Here is a 23,042-nt window from a genome sequence, read left to right as displayed (position 1 = left end):
TTTTGTTGTGGGTCTGTTGAGTTTTTCAATACCTGTCTGCATTAATTTGAGTGGGTGATGTGTTTCTCAGTGTCTGCCCATTTCTTAAAGATTGTGGAATTTGTTTGAATACAGTTTTTCATAGTAGGATGTTAATATTTTTATTTCATTTGGATCTGTTGTAATATCTTCATTTGCATATCTTATTCTGGGTGTTTGCATCTTTTCTTTTTTCCCCTTTGTGAAGATTGCCAGTGGTCCATTTGGTCATCCTTTCAAAGAACCAGCTTTTGTCTTGCTGATTTTTTCCATTATTTTTTGTTTTCCATCTCATTTAGTTCTGCTTTGACCATTATGATTTCTTTCCTTCCTTTGTTGGAAGGATCGCGTTGTCCTTGTTCCCAATCTTGGCGGTGTTGTGTTAGGGTGTTGATTTTATATTTTGCCTCTTTTTTTATGTGTGTTCATAGCTATAAGGTGACCTCTGATAACTGCTTGCCTTGTGTTCCATAGGTTTTCATTTGTTGTGTTATCATGCTTGTTTGTCTCGGGAATTTTAAAATTTCCTCCTTTATTTGCTTTATTACTCAGTCATTTAAAAAACATTATGTTCATTCTCCAGGTGTTTGTCTTTATATTTCTGATCATTTTATTTCTAAATTTATAACTTTATAATCTGAGAAGATGGATTGTAGGATCTCAATATTTTTGAGGCATGATTTGTGGCCTACTGTGTGGTCTGTTCTTGAGAATGTTCCATGTGGGTGGAGAAGAATATATATTGTTGTTTTGTTGAATGGAACTTTTTGTATGTGTCTACGAGGTCGTTTTTTGTGTTACTGAGCTTTTTTTGTGTCTCGAGTTTTTTTCCTTGATACTCTGGCCTTCCTTGAGAGTGGTGTATTGAAATCTCCTGTTATTAGTGTTGCTGGGTCTATATCCTTTTTCAGTTCTGTGAGGATTTCATTGGTGGCCTAGTTGTTTTCCTGAGCTATTGTTCCCTTGGTCATTATGTAGTACCTGTTCTTATCTTGTATTACCTTGCCTTGAAGTCTATCTTCTCAGAAATCAATATTGCTACCCCTGGTTTCTTTTGATTGCTGTTTACATGATATGCTTTTGTCCAGCCTCTGATTTTCAATGCATTCGTGTGTTTGTTTGCGAGGTATCTTTCCTGCGGGCAGCATATTGATGGACTTTTGTTGTCTTACCCATTTCTTTCTGCTACTCACAGTCTCTTTACTGGTCTATTTGGTCCATTAGCATTCAGTGAAATTACTGAAATGTATGAATTTGTAACTCATTTTGCTTTACCTATGTGTGTGTTGTGTGTTTACATGTGTTTTGGGTTTAGTTTCTTTGTTCTTTCTGTGCTATTTCCTTATTTTGGTGTTTCCCTGTCTGTGTTGGTTTTTGAGAGGAGTTGTCTGGTATGTTGGTTTCAGGTTTGTGTGTTGTTGCTGTTGGTTTGGGGGCCGTAGTATTTCATTGATTTTTTTGTAGTGGTCCTCTTGTTTTTGTGATTTATTTTAGTTTTTCCTTGTCTTAGAGCACTTTTATTTCTCCATATTTGAGTGATAATTTTGCTGGGGACAGGATTCTACCTTGAGGTTGTTCTTCTGGTACTCTATATGTCTTCTTGCCCGCATGGTTTCTGCTGATCAGTCTGAGGGCTTTTTAATTGCTGGCCCTTTGTATGTAATTGATCTTTTTTCTTTGGCTGCTCTTAGAATTATTTCCTTGCCATTGATGTTAGACAATTTGAACACAATGTGCCAGGGAGTTTTCCTTTGGGGATCTCTCCTGGTTGGGGTTTGAGGTAGTTAGTTTATTGTGCCAACCTAGCCAATAAATACATTTGGGGTTAATTGAAGGGCGGAGGGACAAATGGCTCGGTGAGCCTCGTCTTTCGAGTGCTTGGGTCTCTTGCTTTGTGATGGTCAGACCAGGGTACAGCTGCCTTAGCCAGTTCGCTGCTTCATCTGGCAAGGCTCACTTACTGCAAGACGTCCCCAAGGAGAAGCTGCATGGACCTACCCTGATACAGCCCTGGGTGCTGGAGCAGCCATGTGGAGAACCCTGCCAGTGCTGAGATGTTTACGTATTCATTGACTCGGCTTTCCGCCTGCAGTCGGCATCATTGTGTGTGTTGTGAGATGGAGGAGGACTTTGTGGACTGGTGTTGGACATAGGGGTTAATGGGTTAATGTTGGATTTGTGGGCTTGGGAAGCCCTGGGTTGGGATGTTTTCTTGATGCGCACTTAACCTTTATATAAAACTCTTATGGATTTGTTTGTCTAATGTACCCAGACTAGCACAGGGTCCTTTGGCTTCCTGCATAGTGATCTCTCCCTACTTTAGACTTTGAGGAAGGCGTTCTTGCCGGAGCTCTTGGTCTAGTCTCTGAGTGGATCTTTTGCTTCTTCCTTGACTGTGTCCCGCATGCTTCTCAAGCGTTTCTCAGTCTCGTTTGCATTATTTGACATTTTTTGTTCTTTTAGGTTGGAGTTTATAAGTTTGTCCTCTAGCTTGCTAATTCGGGCGTCCAGCTCTTCAGTTCTCTTTTTCTGTCCCTTTATAGCATTCTGCTGTTCTTTTACTCTGTTGTTTAATTCTGCTACTGTAGTGCTTGATTCTTGTGTTTCTGTTTGGAGTTTTTCTTCTATAGCCTGTGGTTACTATCTTTTCTATTGTTTCAGACTCTTCCTTCAACTATTGGATGAGTGCAGTCATCAGTCTTTTAAATTCTTACTTTTATAAATCCTCTTCAGGCTCAGTTTTTACATTTAGGTCTGGTTGGTATTCAGTTGTTTGTTTGTGTTTCTCTTTTCTGTGTGTGCACCAGTATCTTCTGTTGTTTCCTTGACATCTTGGAGTTGCTACTAGGGGTGTTAGGGAGGTGGTGTTTTATGAGCGTAGGTAACTGCTAAATGGTGCAGTCAGGAGAGGGGTGGTGGACAAAGCCCATCTGTAGGCAACTGGGCATCCCCTTACATATAACATCACCCCTTTTTTGTGGTGGGTCTTAGATGCCTGATAACTGATCCTATCGACAACACCTCATGATCACACAGGCTGGTGTGTTTCTTCCCTGTGGGCTTTGTTGTTATTAGCTAGATGGCCTCTTGTTTATTTTCAAGCTTTTAAGACCGCAAGCGCTATGTCTTTTGATAACTGGACATCATCAGCTTTCTTCACCACATTTGCTTATTCACCCACTTTTTCTTCAGCGGTGTTGGGCAAGTGAGCATCATAGAATGCCAGTTTAATAGAACAAAGTGTTCTTGCATTGAGGGAGTACTTGAATGGAGTCCCAGTGTCTATTTGCTACTTTAATTCTAAACCTATTAATATATGCACATAGATCTATTTCCCCATCATCATATGGGTGTGACTGACTAAGTGCAGGTGCGGGAATGAGGTCTATATCTTCTACCTAGCTAGGTGGCAAAATAAAGTAATACTCTACTCATAGGGCATGTGGGGTTTGTATGAGAGGGTGGGGATAATGACCAGGGGCCTGTCTCCAAACAGCCTGGTGGATAGCTAGATATCTGCCATTTAGTGGCCTCTGGGTCTGTAGACTTCCAGTCTCTGCCGCAAGCCTAAATTGCTGGCCTGGGCTGAAGTTTCTAATTGTTTTGTTATGCTAAAACCCTGTTAAGGAACCAGGTGTGTGTTAACTGCAGCCCAGAGCAGTTTGAACAGGGATAAAAAGAAAGTGGAAAAAAGAGAGGTGGGTGGACCAAGAGGAATTGCTGAAACCCCGGTGGGGACTGAGCATGATAGTTGGACAGGAGGAAAGTCAAGGGAAATAGAGGAATGAGCTGGGAGCCAAATGGCATTTATAGAGCTCTAGATAAAGACATGTACATATGAAAATATATATGAGGATGGGGAAATAGATCTATGTGCATATATTTATAGGTTTAGTATTAAGATAGCAGATGGACATTGGGCCTCCACTCAAGTACTCCCTCAATGCAAGAATACTTTCTTCTATTAAATTGACATTCTCTGATGCTCACCTTCCCGACACAACCACCGAAGACAAAGTGGGTGAATAAGCAAATGTGGTAAAGAAAGCTGATGGTGCCCGGCTATCAAAAGATATAGCGTCTGGGTCTTAAAGGCTTGAAGGTAAACAAGCGGCCATCTAGCTCAGAAGCAACAAAACCCACATGGAAGAAGCACACCAGCCTGTGCGATCACGAGGTGTCGAAGGGATCAGGTATCAGGCATCATCAGAACAAAAAATCTTACCATAGTGAAGGAAGTGGGGAGTGTGGGGTGGAGACCCAAAGCCCATTTGTAGGCTACTGGATATCCCCTTACAGAAGGGTCTCGGGGAGGAGACAAGCCAGTCAGGGTGCCATGTAGCATGATGAAACATACAGCTTTCCTCTGGTTCCTAAATGCTTCCTTCCTCCCCTACTATCATGATCCCAATTCTACCTTGCAAGTCTGGCTAGACCAGATGGAGAGTGGGTTGGAAAGGTGGAACTGATTACAAGGATCTACATGTGACTTCCTCCCTGAGGGACGGACAACAGGAAAGTGGGTGAAGGGAGACGTCGGACAGGGCAAGATATGACAAAATAATAATTTATAAATTATCAAGGGTTCATGAAGGAGGGGGGGGGATCCGAGTGGTAGGGGCAAAATGAGGAGCTGATGTCAGGGGCTTAAGTGAAGAGCAAATGTTTTGAGAATGATGAGGGTAATGAATGTACAAATGTGCTTTATGCAATTGATATATGTATGGATTGTGATAAGAATTGTATGAGCCCCCTAATAAAATGATTTTATAAAAGATAGGGGGGCGGGGGGAAAGCTTTTGAGTGAACTGCATCCCTGGGAAGCTGGGTTAGCTTTGCAGATTTGTGCTAGAGGCCCCTGGGCTTGTGTGAAAAGTGGGTCTATTTACTGTTTATCCTAGTTCTTTTGGATGATGGGGGTGACCCAGTAGGGGTGGAGACAAGAGGTTTATACCTGCCTCCCACCTGGGTAGGCCTAGGGGAGGTAAAATGTCTACTCCAAAGGCCATTTGGTATTCTATGTGTATTGTTATGTTAATTATCTGCAGATAGATCAAGTGCTTGTTGGGTCCAGCCTAGATAAGTTTAAGAATATAATTTTTTAAAATACATTTGAATGAGTTTTTTTTTAAGCTTTTGGAGCCTTTTTGGATGTCTAAGAGCACAGGCTATACCGAGCTGTACCCCAGGAAAGGGGGATTAGTTTTGCCAAGTGTGGAGCTGGCAATCCTTGGCCTTGTGTTATTACTTATGCCAGCTCCAGACTTCCCCGTGGGTATGTACCCACACTGCTCAGTAGGCTGTGGGCAGCATAGCCTGCTATTGGGATGTTAGGACTGCGGGCTGAACTCTTGTCCTGGGCAAAGGGTCAAAGCTGTTTTAATTTTATCTTCCCCAAGCTGGTCCCAAAGAACTATGTCCTGCCACTCCACCGCTTGTCTCAGAGGAGTCCTCAGCAATCATTACTGCTCTTAATTTAATAAACTTGTGTCTACTTATCTTTACGCTGCTACTGCTGTGGACTAGAAAGTAGACTATCTATCCCTTTCAGTGGCTTTTCTGTGCTAATTTCTGCAGAGTCCCTCGATGTGTGTGTTACTCGCTCGCCATCTTGCACCGAATCCTCTCTGACTGTAACTCTTTACACGAGTAGAAAACTTTATCTTTCTCCTGTGAAGCAGTGGGTGGTTTTGAACCACTGTCCTTGTGGATCGGAGCCCAACACATAACCACTACCCCATCAGGGCTCCTGCATGGCTCTTTTGCATTGTTTGCCTGGAGCCATCCTTTTACTTTCAGCCTACTTGTGTCCTTGGATGTGAGGCGTGAATAGCTTATGACTTACCCTTATCTTTGTTCTTTATTAAGATCTATTTTTCTTTTTGTGTAAAGCTTTGAATTGTTTTCTCGTGTCTTCTCCATATGTAAAAGTCCCATTGGTATTTTTTGTAGGACTGGTGTAGGGTATGAACTCCTTCAGCTCGTTTGTCTGGGAATGCTTTAATTTCATCTGCAATCTTAAAGGAGAGATTCACCGGTTGACACTTTTAGCCATTAATCTCTATGCCTTATTGAATGATCAAATGGTACATATTTTGGATGCTGTGCAAACGCTGTATTAAAACCTTATAGGTGTCCAGCCCACTGGCGATTGTTCTTGTTGCTACTGTTGCTGCTGCTGCTGCTCATGGAGCCCAGAGCGACTGACAGTGGGATGAGCAGTGGGAATGGGGTGAAAGCCCATGATCAGGGAGGGTGTAGGGCAGGGGTCCTCAGACTTTTTAAATGGGGCCAGTTCACTGTCCCTCAGACAATTGGAGGGCCAGAGTATACTTTAAAAAACAAACAAACAAAAAACTATGAACAAATTCCTATGCACACTGCACATATCTTATTTTGAAGTTAAAAAAATGGGGCAAAAACACCCAGCGGCCTGGATAAATGTCCTCAGTGGGTCACATGTGGCCCACAGGCTGTAGTTTGAGGACCCCTGGTCTAAGTGTAAGTTAGAAATGACAGCTGAGAACTGAAAGAACTGGAATTCTTCCATGCAGTGGGGATGATGGAATCCTGAGTGGCAGGGGTCAAATGACAGTACTTGTCACCAAAGAGAAAGTTGGCTGTGGTTCTAAGAGCTGTCACGTTGGTCAAGAACTGTAACCCCAGAGAGAGCAAGATGCCTGCAGAGGGATCTGTAGCAGAGCCCGTGGCAGCCGGCCCAGATGGGGCCCTTTGGCAGAGTTCGTTGTGATGGTCGGAACCTGATGTTAGTGGATCCATTCTTCCATTGCTGCTAATAGCAGAAGAAAACTGCTACACTCGCTATAGCAGGGGGTCAGTTTGCAGAGGAGAGGCTGACAGGAGGAAAGCCAAAGGCACACATCTGCCCTCACATGGCTGAAAGGAGCTAGTTCTCAAGGGGACAAGAGGAGCCTGTCCTTGGGGGCCTGAAAGGAGGCCTACACAGAGGAGAGGAGTCTGCCTGCAGAGAGAAGAGCCTGTGAGCAGAGAGACCTGTGCTGTGGAAAGACGGGAGAGAGAGGTTCTCTCCTTGTGGGAGCCTTCTTTCAAACGGCCTGCCTGCTTGCCGATCACGATACTGAGTTATTCCCTGTGACTGTCCAGATGAGCCACTTAAGTGAATATCATCTGTGAGTTGTTAAGAACCAGTAACATTCATGGTCCTCGGTGGCCAGCCTAGAAGCCCAGCAGGAAGCTGGCTGGTGTCAAGGTTTCACTGTCACTTTTCCCGTGAAGGATGAGTGTCTCCCTTCTACCAGGAAGGAAAAAGCCTAACAGCTGGCAGCCGCTTTGAATACTCTTCATTTTTTCAGGTGCCATATTGAGTGAACAAAAACCTAGTAGCTTTAAGTTGGACCCAGGAGGATTAGGTTCTGCAAAAAGTGCAGACTGTTGGGCAAGCAGCTCCATTTATGTTATATAATCCAGCAGATCCAGTGATGCTCGGAGCATCGCAACTGATAGAGATAGTACTTGGAGCTTTTGGCTCCCAACCTATATATATCATTCACACAGACCCAGAGAAATTGAGGCAAACCCCTGTCACTCTCTGTGGAACTTCTTTCAGTTTTTTTAGAACCGTTCTTGGCTTGCTACTGGGCTTTAGTAGAGGATGAATGACCAGATTTTAACATTGGTAAAGCTGGATAACAGCGGTACACCATTGATAAAACTCATATCCTGGTGAAATAGCCACATAGCAGCTGAAAACCATATATCCTAGCTTGTCATGCATTCTTTCCAAAAATCGGGACTTTTTAAAAATGCTGTGGGACGAGGAAAAAATTGTTAAAAAGCGGGACATCTGGTCACCTTAACTTAGAACCACAAGCAACCAAGTTATGCAACCTGAGTTGCCTATCACAAACTGGGCGTTGTCTGACACACTGAACCTTAAAAGCTAGTTTCTTACAGCAGGATTCCACCATCAAATGTAATGGTATGCGAGGGGACTTCAAAATGTTTGTGGGAATTTTCACTTTTTAATTCTATTTTTCTACAAAAGTTTAGAAGTCGCCTTGTGTAACAAATATGGTCCAGGTAGATCCTGAATACACAAATAAAACAGATGAGGGAGGGCTCCAAATGGCCATGGCCTCTGCTCCTACTACACTGCTTTCTCTTCCAGCCTATATCTATGACCTCATGAGGAATTCCTTCTGACCAGTGGACTGAGGAAAGGAAACCCAGCCCTGGTTTACAAATGGTTGAGCATGCCATACGCAGTTACTCCCTGGAAATAGACAGACGCCCTTTCTGAGACACCTCTGGGGAGAGTGGTGAGGAAAATTCTCCCAGTGGCCTGAAGGGCTGAAAGCAACCTGGCCACCTGTCTTTAAGTAGAGTTGGATAGGTGAGTCGGGACAGATGCATATGGTTCTTATCCAGCTTTAGTGTAAGAAAAGGAACCTGGTGGTGCTGTTGGTTGAGCACTGGAGTGCTAACTAAAAGGTTAATGATTGACTAGGCTCTCCATAGAACAATAAAGCTACCCACTTTTGTAAAGATTTACAACCTTGGAATCCTTAGTGCAAGAAGAGAAGTGAAACCTTCACAGGGATTTAAATCCAGGTGGAGTAGTGCATTACATGTTGGGCTGCTGACCACAGGGTTAGCAGTTCAAAACTACCAGCTGCTCCCAAGGGGGAAAGATGAGACTTTCTATTCCTGTAAACAGTTACTCTCAGAAACCCACAGGGGCAGCGCTATCCTGTGCTATATCACATGTCAGAATTGACTCAGTAGCATTCAGTTTGGATTTTTTGTTTTAGGAATTGATTCAGCCATTTCAAAGTGATGGCAAACTTACTTAGCATTAAAGGACAGGTAGGATTTGTCTTCCTCCAATCTTGACACTGCACACTTCTTCATATAATCCAGCTTCTCTGATGATTTGCTCAATATAGAGATTGATCAAGTATGGTGAGAGGATACAGATCTGACGCACACCTTTCCTGACTTTAAACCATGCAGTATTCTCTTCTTCGGTACGCACCTCTGCCTCTTGCTCCATGTCCAACTTCACCATGAGCACAATGAAGCGTTCCAGAGTTCCCATTCTTCTCAAGGTTATCCAGTCAGTTATGGTCCACACTGGCAAATGCCTTTGCAGAGTCAGTAAAACACAAGTAAACATCTTTCTGGATTCTCTGCTTTCAACCAAGATCCATCTGACATCAGTAATGATCATCATTGCTCATCAAGGATCGCCATTCCTCCAATCAGGATCGGAGGAAGGCTTACTAACCTTGTAGTATGCATATGACACCACCTTGCTGAAAGTGAGGAGGAATTGTTGATGAAGATCAGGGATTATAGCCTTTAGTATGGATTACGACTCACTGTAAACAAGACCAAAATCCTCACAACTGGACCAATAGGGAGCATGTTAAATGCACCAAAGGTTGAAGTTGTCAAGGATTTTTGTTTTGCTTGGATCAACCGTTGGGTCAGGCATGGGTCAGAGACATTAGGAACAACCTAACCTGCCCTTATAGGACCAAGACCGCTAGCTTCAAAGGACTCCAGGACAAGGAGCCATCTCCTCGATATCAGGCTGAATGATCAAGACACCACCCTACCTAGGAATTTCACAGATGGAGGCTTAAGCCCCTGCAGCTGCAGCTCCTGCCCCCTTCCTTTTTGTTTACCCTTCTGACCAGCTTCAAAACTTGCTCTTCACCACAGATAGGCGGGACTCTGGTGGGGTGGGGGACATCCAGCTGGGGACTCATGAACCTTGCTGGGAGTTCAGGATGCTTCCTCCCTTTCTCTGTTCTCTCCCTCCTGGGCAGTGCGATTTTACTGGCCCCCACTATCAGACCAGTGAATCTCACCCAGGAGTGCAGACTACACTTCTCCTTTCTGACCTGGCCTCAGTTAATCTTTGCAGCGAGCCTAATATCAACAACCACTGCTCATGGAACCATCAGTCAAGCGATCAAAAGATGAATCTGCTGTACAAGACCTCTTGAGTGTAGAAGAGCAAGGATGTTACTTTGAGCACTAAGGTGCACCTGACCCAAGCCATGGTCTTCTCCATTGTATCATAGGCATATGAAAGTTGGACATTGAATAAGAATCAATGCATTTGAATTGTGGTGCTGGAGAAGAACATTAAAAGTGCCATGGGCTGCTAAAAGGACAAACTGAGTTGTCTTGGAAGAAGTGCAGAGGCAAGGATGGCAAGACTTCATCTTACATACTTTGGACATATTGTCAGGATAGATTAGTCTCTGGAAAAGGCCATCATATTTGGTAAAGTGGAGGCAGAGAGCCTGGATGAGCTGGGTTGACGCACGGGCTGCATCCGTGGGCTCGGGCACAGGAACAAGTGGGAGGAAGGCACAGGACCGTGCAGTGTTTCCCTCTCTTGTGCACAGGGCCGCTATGGGATTTCACAACAGGATTTGCCTGTAAGTCAGTCATCCAGATATGCTATGACCATTAGCTGTGTTAGATAGGGACTTGGGAGGAACATGACTGGATATTGGCTCAGTCTGAGTATGAGACGTGTGAATAAACCTATCTGGATAATAATAATAATGACATTTGTGTCTCGTGTGAAATATTCACCTAAAAGGTGGCCTCAGCAGAGAAGGATTTTAACATTGAAGTTGCTAGGATGATTCATGCCGTGGATTCCACTAAGTGTCCTTCTTCAGTCATCTCTGTCATGAGCAGAGTGGTGACGAGGATAGAGATGATGCACAGACTCAGTAAGATTGACTCTGGTTACCAAGGCCAACGTGACTATTCACCGCTGAGTCACACACATGTACGACCCAACTCTCTGGTGACAGCTTGACTGCAATGGACTGCTTTCATTGGGGGAGAGTGCTTTGTGTTTGTTTTTTAATGTGATGAATATGTGTGCGCCAACACATTCACTAACACACTTCTCCATTTGCAATGCTGTGATATTGTCTTCATGTTTCATTCAGTGCCCTCCTTATCATTGTCCTTTTCCAAAATAGCCCGCCTGTGGTAGGTGAAATCGTAATCGTTGGCTTCTATATATTTACTTATTTCATAAATGAGTATGATGCTGTGAATTACTTAATGTGACCCTTTAGCTCTAGTTTTTCTGTAACTCCCACCAAATGACTTGGTTAAAAGGAAAAAAGCCAATTCTACAAGAAAACTCACTGCCACTGAATCAGACAGACTCAGAATAACCCTGTAGGACTGGGTAGAATTTCCCCCGTGCGTTTCCGAGACGAACTTTACAGGAGTAATCTCTTCTTTGTTCTGTGGAGCGGCTGTTGATTTCAAACTGCTGACCTTGCAATTAACGGTGCTCCTATAATGACTGATAAGATTAGACATCTCTGAGGTGCTTATAGTCCACCCGGGATTAGACAACTTGCTAATTATAATAGGGACCTGGCACTCCTGAGTGATTGCTGAGCATATGGTAATTCCGTGTTGAACATTTTTGAGGATCTGTCTGATACTGGGTGTGGAACCCTAACAAGGGGATTGGTAAATCTTGCCATTCTGCAGAGCGAATACAGAGCCATCACAGAGGCAGAAAGTGGGGGGCTCACAACCAGTAAGAAAGAAGAGCGAGGGTTCATGGAGTGGTGGGATTGCGGCTGGGCACCGGCATGTCGGAACCCCTGAACCAGACCGGCTGTGGGGCAAAGCAGAAGTGAATCAAGAGGTTCCTGGAGGAGGATGACCAGCAGATTGGCAGGGACCGGGCAAACACGTGCACCCAGCACTGGCACACGTTACACAGAAATCTCATTTACTTGGTTACCATCGCTGATGCCAGCTCACCCAGCGTGGCAGAGCCAAGGAATTGCCTTTCGGTTGGCTGCTGGGAGAAGTCACCCACCGCCTGGAAAACAGAGGCAAGATCATTACAACCTAACAGCCTGAGACGTGAGTGAGCTCCTGTGGCATTTGCGACGATGTGAAGAAAGCCACTAAGTCCCACGGTCTCCTCAAGAGACATATCGAGTAGCTTCGGACCCTCAGTGTGGACCTGAGGTGGTGCAGTGGTTAAGCATTGGACTGCCAATCAAAAGATCAGAGCTATAAATATCTGCTCCCAGGGAGAAGGATCAGGGTATTTGTTCCCATGAAGATTACAGCCTTAGAAGCCCCCATGAGGCAATTCTAGTCTGCCCTAGAGGGTTGCTCTGAGTCAGAATCCACTTGATGACAATGGGCCCGTTTTTTGGTGTTGAGTCCGGTGTCCTCTTTCCTGCCATGGGAGTGCCCACCTTGAAGCCTGCCGTTTCAGTGTCAGCCTTTGAAAGCTGGAGAGAGACTCTTGACCGAGCCCTCGCCACGTGGACACATAGCTGTGTGCCCCCTTGCGCCAGGTTTGGTTGCAGAAGCACAATGTAAATCCACACTTGTAGTGGCATTCTGTCGATGGTGCCCATGTAGTCTACAAGACAAGACAGACTATCTGTAGTTCTGCTGCTCAGGGACGCCGGTGACTTCCCTGATTTCCCAAGTGATCTTTTTTAAGGCAGCCCAGCTAGGCCTCTTAGGAAGCAGATCAAAATGCCTGCAGACCCTACCCCTTACCCCATTGCAGACCCACTTCCACAGCTGAGGTATTTGTTAGCGCAGCACTCTACTCTTCGGTGCCAGATCTCCATATCAACACAGGGCTGCTGTAACAAGCACCACAAATGAATGGCTTTAACAAACTCATTTCTCCGCAGTTCAGAACAGAACCCAAACCAAACTCACTGCTATCGAGTGACTTTGAATCAGAGCGACCCCTTGGTACAGGGTAGAGCTGTCCCTCTGAGTTTCCAAGACTCTAACTCTTGACAGGAGTAGAAAGCCTCATCTTTCACGGCGAAGTACAGCTCTCTGTTCACTGTGGGGAAAACCCTGGTCTCTTTTCACCTTTGCTGTCTGACACTGGACAATCATGAAGTAGATGTATTTCCCTCCATTGTGCTTGCCTGCTCAAATCTGCCCTTTTCTTTCTCAAAGGAGTATAACCTAAAGCACACACTACTGTTATGTTAATGGATTATAACCATAGGTTGAGAACTTAAGATTATTTGGGGGTACACAATTCAATCCTTAGCACAGTGCCCCACTATCCTGGATAAGAAGGAGAAAAGTCAAAACACATCAAACTTAAAATTCCCTTTTGTTGTTTTTTCTCTTTTCTTGTAAAGCCTAGGAGCCTTTGTGGTGGAGTGGTTACATGTTGGGCTGTGATCCGCATGGTTGGTAGTTCAAAACCACCAGCAGCTTGTTGGGGAAAAGACTGGCTTTCTACTCCCGTAAAGTTATGGTCTCAGAAACCCACAGGGGTCACTATGAGTCAGAACTGACTGATGGCAGTGAGTTTGGGCTTTTGAGTTTATAGGCCAGAAGATGTGTTCTTCTCAGGTCAAGAAGGCTGGTTCAGATCGTTAGAACATAGTAATCATGTTCTCACTCTGGGGGCTTCAGCACACAAGTCAGCATTCTTTCACATATGGAAGAAGCTCTGCTAGCACCGTGGGCTGTGTGAAGTGCTAGGTCATAGGTTCCCAAAGTTATTTGGCACATTTCCCCCTTTTAAGGAAAAAGAGTTACTCAGCATCCACTGGTAATTGTACTCTATCCCATAACCCAGGATTGAGTGTAGGTATTTGCTTTTGCAGTGCCCTGGATCCTTCCAGCACCTCCAGGTATAGCCCACTCTGGGAAACAGCGCGCTAGCCCTTTGGGTCTATGTGTTGGTCGCTTGTTTGTGTCTTCTTTCTCCATGTGAACTGAATAAATGGTCTGTTGTCTGTGAGGCACTGTAATGTAGCTGTTGGAGGTGGGAAGGTAGCCGAGTCATTTGGAGATAGTTGACTCTACCATGTGATATGGGAAAGGAATAATAAAAATAAAGGCAATAAGAATGGTAAGTAAATAAGAATGGGAGCATCCCGCCCCACCCCCACCCCACCCCACCGGCACCAGCATTCACGTTCAAGACAGGAAAGCCAGAACAGGCCGCTGTACGTTCTCCCTCATCAAGGTGTGCTTCTCAAGGTCCAGCCCAGGGCTCCGCCCTTTGGAGCGTGGTCTCAGGTGCACGAGGGTCTATGCAAGCTGGCGTCATTTCCGCTTGACAGGGAATTGGGGACGATTCCCTTCCCCTTGTATCAATGCCTCTCCCTGGGTGGTTTATCAGAGCCACAAAGGAGGAGAAACAACTCAAAATTTGTTTTAAAAAAAGAAAAACTCTCAAGACCAGGGCTGGCCCCACTTTTCCTCCAGTCCCCAGACCTGCGCCTGACTCTTTTGTCATCAGGGGACGGGGTATTAGAGTTTCGGTTGCCCCCGCTGCTGCAACTACTCGTTATTGAATACAAAAGACGCAAGAAGGGATGCATTGTTTTTAATCCTAGGGCAGTTCAGGAGATTGGAGCCTTGTGCTGTCATCAAGTAGATGGCCCAGCCTCTGCCAATCTGCGTGCAGGAATGCTTGGGCACCAGAGAACTGTGGCGAGCCCCAGAAGGTGCCCCGTCCTGAGTCTCCTGTGCCTCCCAAGGTGTGGGGTGTGCCTGGTTGGCCATGCCTTTTTCAGGCTGTACACTTAGTCCCCCATATGCACAGGGAGGTGCCTAGCCAGTTGCTAGGTTTGGCTCCGTGACTGCTGATTTTGCCTGGGAGCATGGGGAGCCAGGGACGCACACCTCTGGTCAGCTCTGCACCGTGAGAGCACTCGTGTGCATCGGTGGCCTGCCCATCCTTGGCTCTGCTCCTCTCTCGTTGTCCGTGCCAGAGATTCCCCTGCACAGCCCGCGGACATTTGGCAGAGAATTCGCTTGCCTGCTTGGTGGCCACGTGTGGATTCTGCCCCTTCACTTCCCGGTGGCGAGTTCTGTTCCCCCACTCAGAGGTCCAGTTATCCATGTTTGTCCTCCACATGCACTTCCGAATCTTGTTGAGGGTACGAGAATAGTGAGTCCACGTTGCCATCTTTAACCAGAGAGCTTGGCCATCTTTCTGTGGAAACAGGTACTGGTACTGGCCCATTTTGAGTACTGCCAGTTCCTTCTCCTCTTTGTGAGACCATTTCCCCACCTCGAACGTTTCCTCATCGATATGGACCTGCACCGATTGATATTCTGCCGAGTACTGAGGGAGACCTGCTGTAGCCCTGGATCTCCCTTTGGATTCTTCCCAAAGGTTTTTGATGTATGAAAATGACAGTTGGGATAAAAACTCTTCCATGAAAACTTTTTCTGACAAGATGTTTGCTAATATTTTAAGTTCTTTTTTGGATAAAATTCCTAGTCCAAGTAAGTTCTCTTTTATCATTACAGTTTGCCTCTGAATGTTGATTTACTAGATAGCCCAGACTTACTGGAAACTACTATTGATCACTTAACTGGACCCCCTGTCATGGCTGTGAAAATATCTCAAACATCAGCTGAAATGAACGTGGCTGCCATGCAAACTGGATTAGAGGAACTTGAAATTGAACGTGAGAGTAAGTAAATGTTCTGTATAAGATCAATGGTATCTTCTTGTTAGTTTATCTTCCTTTGAAATGAAATGTTTAAAAGTTTCCTCAAGAAAGTTTTATGCAGTAGGTAAATTTTCAAATTTAATTTGGAAGAGTTATGCCTTCTGTTTCTTCTTGACTGAAAGGTACATTGAAATATTTAGGATAATATAATTGCAATTATTAAATATTTTAACTTGTTTAAGTTATTAAATGTTTTGAGATCTTAACTTGATTTTAAAAATTTTTTCTTGAGTGAAAATTAAAGAGAAACGTTTCTTTGAAGATTTTCCAAGACACAGGATGACTGGACTTTCTATTAGCTTCTAGAAAATATTTTGTTACTAATGAGAATATTTTTGCCCAGAACCACAAAAATAAGTAACAGCAGGCATGTCCCTCAACCTCCCCCATGACCATGACTAGCAGAGAACTCTGCTGCCCATACCAGAGACTCAGCCTTCTGCTATTTTCACCCATGTGCCGTGTGGGCCCTGCATGTGTTCTCTCTCTCTCTCTCTCTCTCTCTCTCTCTCTCTCTCTCTCTCTCTCTCTCTCTGTCTCTCTCTCTCTGTGTCTCTCTCTCTGTCTCTCTCTCTGTCTCCCTCTGTCTCTGTCTATCTCTGAGTTGGAGCACAGAGCCAGATTGCTCCTTTCTTTGTTTTTTTCCCCCTTGTTTCCCTTCCTTGTTTTTGTTTTTTTCTCTCTCCGTTTTCCTTTTGGCTTATCTTTTTTTCTCTTTCCCTCTTTATTTCTTTTGTATTTAGTTTTTTCTTTTTCTCATTTCTATGTACCTACCCTAGCTTTGTTTATGTCTTTGTTTCTTTTCTCTTTCTTTGTTGTTTCCATAACATTCTTTTTATTTATTGTTACTACAATTAATTTATATATCGGCTGCTGTTGCTTTTATTTTTTACTTGTGTGTTTCTTTGTTTTGTTTTCTGTTGTTCCACATGGCAAATAGCAAATAACTACGGTTCCCACACAGCCCAGCCGCACCATAGCTTTGGTAGCCTCACCCACTGCACAAAGGTCATTGTTCATGTTTGTGCCACTTGATTAACCATGATAGTGCTCAGCACCAGCCACACCAACCTCAACTGCACTGCACACTCTCACTCGCCAGCATTCCAACCAGGAGAGAGGTGTAACATGTACCAACACACGTCATGTCAATACAAATATAACACCACCACAATGTCTTAGAGACAACACATAATTTCAGTTGATGTGACAACAGAGCAGCTTAAACAAGACCAAAATGCAGAGCCAGAACATCTTTCTGAGGAAGAAAAGGAATTGGAACTACCTGATAAGGACTTTAAAAGAATGATAGTTAGGTATTTGAGGGAAAGATTGAGAGGCTCTAGATGAAACCAGAGAAAACACAAGTAAAACTTTAAAAGAATTCAGGAAAACATGACAAGAAAAAACAAAAAATAAAGTTCTGATTTGTGAACAGAAACTGTGCAGGAAAAAAGGCGATGGGATGACATAAACTCCGAAACAAAAAGTTTTCAACCAGGAATTATATACCCACAAGAAATTGTCCCTCAAATTCAACAATGAAATTTGAACTATTTCCAGATAAACAGAAATTAAAATAATTTGTAAAAATCAGTCCAGTTTACAAGAAATATTAAAGGGAAGTTTTTGGACAGAGAACCAACACAGGTGGACAACAAGCTGAGATTAATACTCTACACAACACCACAAAGAAGTCAAACCAAATAAAGAAGCATCCAAAATAGTAAAACACACTGCAAACAGGAAAGCAAAGATAGCAATTTGTAAACAAAGAAAATTACAAAGCAGAAAGAAGGACCACGTAGTGTAAAGCACTTCTAAATGGAAAGGGATTCAAGCCCATTTCAATATAGAACTGATTTTTAAATTTGGGAACAAATGAATAAATTACCCAAAAAAAGTCACTGTCAATTCTGACTCATCGTGACCCTTTAGAACTGTCCCTCTGGGTTTCCAACACAAGCCTTTATCTTTCTCTAAAAGAGCTTGTGGCTTTGAACTGCTAACCTTGCAATTAACAGCCACCAGGGATCTTCAATAAATCACAATGTAACCTCAAAATTAATTTATAAGCTTTCTTATCAAAATGAAAAAATGAAGATTTCATAAATTCTTAAAAAAAACCAGCAATAAATAACCAAAAAAACCCCAAACCCTACAAACAAATAAACTCAGCACAGAATACTATGTGGAACAAAGAAAACAACAGCACTCTCCTGGCACCCCTCTCCCACCCCCACCTACCCACACAAACCATGCCACAATGACAGCACAGCAAAACATCATATTCACCAATCAAGACAGTGGACATTTGCCTGTTGCCCCATAGGCGTGGTAAAGTTCCAGAGCCCTGGTGATACAACTGAGCCGTTAGATGCTACCTGAAAGGCAATTTGAACCTACCTAGTAGTTGGGCAGCCAAACTCCTGGACAATCTTCTCCTGTAAAGATTCCAGAAACTCCAAACTCACTGCCATCGAGTCAGTGCTGACTCATAGCAGGCCCCTGTGGCTTTCTGAGACTAACGGTTTGCAGGAGTAGAAAGCCCAGTCTTCTTCCCTCAGAGCTGCCCAAGGTGTAACTGGTACGCCACCAGGAAAGCAAGCGTACGGAGAGCTCTGCTCTGTCATGGTGGCTCTATGGGTCAGAAGTCAAATGGATAACCCTTAACAACAACATAAAGACTAACAGATACAGAGCAGTGTTTGTGTTTATGCTTACATCTTACGAGTTTAACATAACTGAGAAGGTTATGGAAAGAAAATAGATGTAGCTAGGTGATCCGAATTTCTGCTTTTAATTTATGAGAATTGGAGTTGGAAAAAAGAAATTTCAGTCTGCACCGTCACCACCTGCTGTGATTTGTGTTTTGTTTTTCTTCTAGCTCTGAAAGATGTCTCAGAGAAGCTCAAGCAGCTTGAGATGGAGAACGGTCTTTTGCTCCCGTCTCATCCCAACACAGATGTTAACATAAACCACCAGGTAGTCCTGTTTCTTTCTTTGAACATCTCCAGAGCGCTTACAACTTTCTTTCTGAATTTCATATTCTGTCTTATTAGGCTGGGAAATCTTTTTGGACTGAACTCTTATAAACCTGTTCTTTTTACACTTCATTAAAAAAACCAAGAAACTTGTGGATATTTAGGAAAAAAGAAAAATCTTCAGTAACAAAAATAAAGTCATCTTATTTTTTTAATCACAATAAAAGTATAAAGGCTGTTAAATCTTTAATACGATGTATCTTTAATCTGTTCAACAAGTCTGGATTTAGTTAAAAGACTTGCTGATATTTTTAAAACGTTTTTTACAACATATTTTTTGTTGTTGAAAATATAGACAGCGAAAGCATAACTGATTCATATTTACATGTACATTTCAGTGAAATTGATTAAGTTATTTGAATTATAAACCATTCCCCTCCAAATTTTCTGAGTTGCTCCTTGCTATGCCAATCTGACCCCTTATAGGTAGACCTTAAAAAAAGCATAATGCTCAAGGCTAAGCTTGAGTTAACCTAAGCGATATTGTTTGCTTTAGCATGGCACTCTTGTGTGTAATGAACAACAAGCACTGGATATCCTATCTAGCTGCAAAAACCATCCATTTATCCTCCTCTGGTGGCTTGCATGTTGCTGTGATGTGTAAGCTCGACCGCCGATATTTTGAATACCAGCAGGGCCACCCAAGGTGAGCATTTTGAAGATTGGAATTTCCAGAACACTTCATGGTGATCATGTGGACAAACAGGCTTCAGGCACCTAACAACATGTTGCAACACACACTGCCTATACAATTCTCTAGACCGTAGGTTCCCAAAATAATTAGCTGCTGCTAAATGGGGAAAAAAAATTAGCACCCCCCCCAGCAATTAAAATTTTTCGTACAATAACCCAGAATCCAGGATAACGTGTAGGTCTCTATTTGTGCAACACCCAACCCCTACAACATTCTTGCATGCCCATCAGGGAGGCTGTATCTCCCAATTTGGGAAACATTGCTCTAGCATTTAAATAGTTAATAGTTACACTTAACTATTATTTAGTTTGAAGAAAAAAACAGGGAATATTTTTTACTTAAGTTTTAAATATTACAGTTAGTTTCAGGGTTCATCCAGCCTCCTTAGCTCCTGAAAATCTGGAGTCCTTAAGAATTTGAAACTGGGGGGCAGGGGGATTTGAAATTCTCTTTTGTATATTACCCCTTTTGGTCCAGGTTTTCCTGCAGAACCTTTCAAGAAGCGTTTAGTCATGGTAGCTGGGACCATCCGGTTTTTCTGGTGCCATGCCAAAGGAGGTAGTTGTCCATGGAGACCACGAGCCACACATTCCAGGGCTTCCCCCTTTTCCTGATGACTCCCATATTCCGTTGCTCTCAGCAAATGGAGGGCAACGGTGTCCCTTCATTCGTCTGCTTTGTCCATCTTCATAAACTAAAACTCAGTGCTCGGTAAGCAGTAGTCCCCCTCCCTTCCTCCGTGGGTCCGGCCTACTCCATGGCACTTAACAGCCCCTCCTCCAGCCCCTCTCACTGCCCTCCAGTCAGTGCTGACTCAGAGCCACCCCTGAAGGTTTCTGAGAATGTAACTGTTTACAGGAGTAGAAAGCCCAGTCTTGCTTTTCTGGAGCTCCTGGTGGTTTCGAACTGCCGACCATTCAATTGCAGCCCAATGCGTAACCACTGCACCACGAGGGCTTCTTGGTAACCACTAATAAACATTGGCCTTTATACGTTTGTTTAGTCATGTCTTTTTTATCTACGTGAAGTTATATAATAGCTCTCCTTCTGTAATTGACCTAAATCTTTGAGATCTATCCACGTATTAGACTTCATCTCTCCTATAGGCTGAGTAGTTTCCAGTGTATGGACCACATCTTGTTTGTCCATTCAACTGTTGATTTAAAATAAAAATCAAAAATCAAACTCGCTGCCATTGAGTTGATTCTGACCGAGTGATCCTATAAGGCAGTGTAGAATTGCCCTCTTGGGCTTCCAAGACTGTAACTTCTTACGGGAGTAGAAAAGTCTCATCTTTCTCCTGTGGAGAAGCTGGTGGTTTGAACTGCTGACTTTGTGGTTAGCAGTCCAGTGCATAACCCACCATGCCAACAGGGCTCCTCTATTGATAGAAAGCCTTTTGAAATTTTAGAAGGGGTTTCTAGAAAGAGCGCCACGCTGTGATGTTAACAAGGACAGGAAACGTTAGCTGCTTCTCCTTCATCTTTCATCCTTTGTTGTTGTTGCTGTTCCTTGATGGTCACCGATTTTAATAAAAAGTGCTTAAGGAAACAAAATCTTTATTAGATCGTTTAGCAAGGATACTGGGCACCATTTAGGTGTGTGTGGCCTCTCCTAACTCACTCTTTTTAGGTTAAAGTTAAAAGTAGGACAAATTTTTTCAGCAAAGGGCCAGGGAGTAATTATTTTTTGCCCAACTTAGCTCTGTCACAACTCCTCAAATCTGCATAGGAATTCCAAAGCACTCATAAATGAGTGCACCAGGCTGTGTTCCAACAGATATTGTTCACAGTCAGGAAGCTGGCTTTGGCCTAAGGACCATCCTTTATTGACTCAGTGTCTTAATGATGAAGAATTTAACCCAGCAGCAAATTACCATCAAAGAAGATTTGTAATCTTCTTCATCATTTTTGCACTTAAAAATTTTACTTTTTATCCAGATCTTAAGAGAATATAACCACAAAATGGTTACTTTCTTTACCACAACTCCAGGTTTTATTCAGATTGATGGTGGGCGTGCCTCCCTTTTGGGGAAAGAAGTCGTCTTCAGAGACTTGTGCACAGGCCACCCTTCTGGAGATCAGCTGAGCTGTTGCGTGTCAGTTGATAAATTGAAACAACATTTTTTAATGGGATGCAGTGGTGAATTTTTCTATTTGGTAATAATTGCTCTATTGTACTAATATAATTGGTGTATTTTTAAAATAATGTTTTTATAAGTCATTCTTTGTTTAGAAACAGAATGCTAAGCCAGTAGTGTTATACCATTCTTTAGGCACATGGTGGACTAGAATGAAGTTCCCATCCCATGTGTTCCTATCTCAAGGACTCTTGTGACCTCCAGGTATCATTTAGCTACATGAAAAAGTTTAAAGGGAGGAAACAGTTTATGAACTGTGGTTAAAACATTTGTTCATGCTTAGTAAAAATAATGAGAAATTATAATCTTCTAAAACAGGATTCTAATCTGCAAGTAGTAGATCTACTTGCATGGGAATTAAGTCCCATAGAATTGAATGTAGATTCTTGACTTTGTATTCATTTAAATGAGAGGGTACCCCAAAAATCCTGGAATTGTTTTTCCAAACTATGTACTTAAATTTTTTCCAAAACAACTTTATCACCTTCAAAGTACTCTCCATTACGTTTGATATATTTGTCAAATCTGCGATTCCATGGCTGACAGCACCTCCCTCCCTTTTATGTCATCAAATCGCTGCCCTTTCATGTCCCTCTTCAATCTTGGGGGGGGGAATAAGAAGTCAAATGGAGCAAGGTCAGGTGAGTCAGGTGTGTGGGGCAAGAGGGGCATGCTGTTCTTTGCCCAAAACTGGCACACTGAGATGGTTGTGTGAGCAGGTGCGTTGTTATGGTGGCAAAACCAGTCCCCCGTCTGCCACAAGTCAGGCCTTTTTTCTCACACACTGCTATGCAATCTTTACAGAACCTCTAAATAGAAAGCTTGATTAACAGTCTTACCTGGTGGAATGAACTTCCAAAGTACTACAAGTTGACAGTTTTGTCTGTTTGCAAAATTGACAGACGTCCAGAATGAAGTTCGTCATCAATTGACATTTCACCTTTTTTGGAAATGAGAAAACCACTCATACACTTGAGTTTTTCCCATAGAGCTGTCATTGTAAGCTGTGTTCAACATCACAACAGTTTCTGCCGTGTTTTTCCAGAGCAGGACACAAAATTTCACAGCTGCACGCTATTCTCTTAAATCACACACACACAAAATGAGGTGTGAGCAAAACTGCTTTCATGAAAAAATTAACTGACGAGGGAGAACCTTCCCAGGCGACGCCACTGGGTACACTAACTCAGAGCGAGTTGCTTGATGCTCGCCTAGCAGGAAAAATGCATAAGGGTATTGGTGGAAACAGACGGGGTGCCCGCATTACCCCAACAAACGATTGAATTGGCCTTTGGTTTCTGGTCTGGCGACAAGGGCACAGCGTGAGCTTGGAGTCCATGCGCTACAAAAAGCTAGTCAGTAACAGAAGATCTTCTGTCAGCAATATGGAAATTTAATTTCCCAGAGCGCTCAGACTAGCTCAGGTGTCCATTTGAATAATTGTATGAGACGTCGTCCTTGACTAAACTGCCCCCTTCCCTGAGAACCATGTTCCTATCTCTCCCCTGAAATCTGTTTCTCCTGTATGACCAGTGCTGAGAGAGGAGGGGCCTGAAGCCTTTAGCTCCCTCTGGTAACAACATTTTCCTGATAAACCGGATTCATAGCTTTTGTCTAGCTTTAAAAGC

At 43.4% G+C, this 23,042-nt stretch overlaps 1 protein-coding gene across 1 annotated transcript in view; it reads left to right on the top strand.

The window, feature by feature from the left end:
* EPB41L5 (erythrocyte membrane protein band 4.1 like 5) overlaps nucleotides 1-23,042 on the top strand; it is a 188,427-nt gene that overhangs the window by 106,037 nt on the left and 59,348 nt on the right. Inside the window, exons 17-18 of the mRNA XM_075530240.1 lie at nucleotides 15,331-15,497; nucleotides 18,424-18,521. Coding sequence (XP_075386355.1) covers nucleotides 15,331-15,497; nucleotides 18,424-18,521 — 265 coding nt within the window. The remainder of the gene's footprint in view (nucleotides 1-15,330; nucleotides 15,498-18,423; nucleotides 18,522-23,042) is intronic.

This window comes from Tenrec ecaudatus, chromosome 13 (assembly GCF_050624435.1).
Source record: "Tenrec ecaudatus isolate mTenEca1 chromosome 13, mTenEca1.hap1, whole genome shotgun sequence".
NCBI lineage: Eukaryota > Metazoa > Chordata > Mammalia > Afrosoricida > Tenrecidae > Tenrec > Tenrec ecaudatus.
The sequence above is the reverse complement of the archived record's forward strand: the minus strand, read 5'-3'. Positions and strand labels throughout refer to the sequence as shown.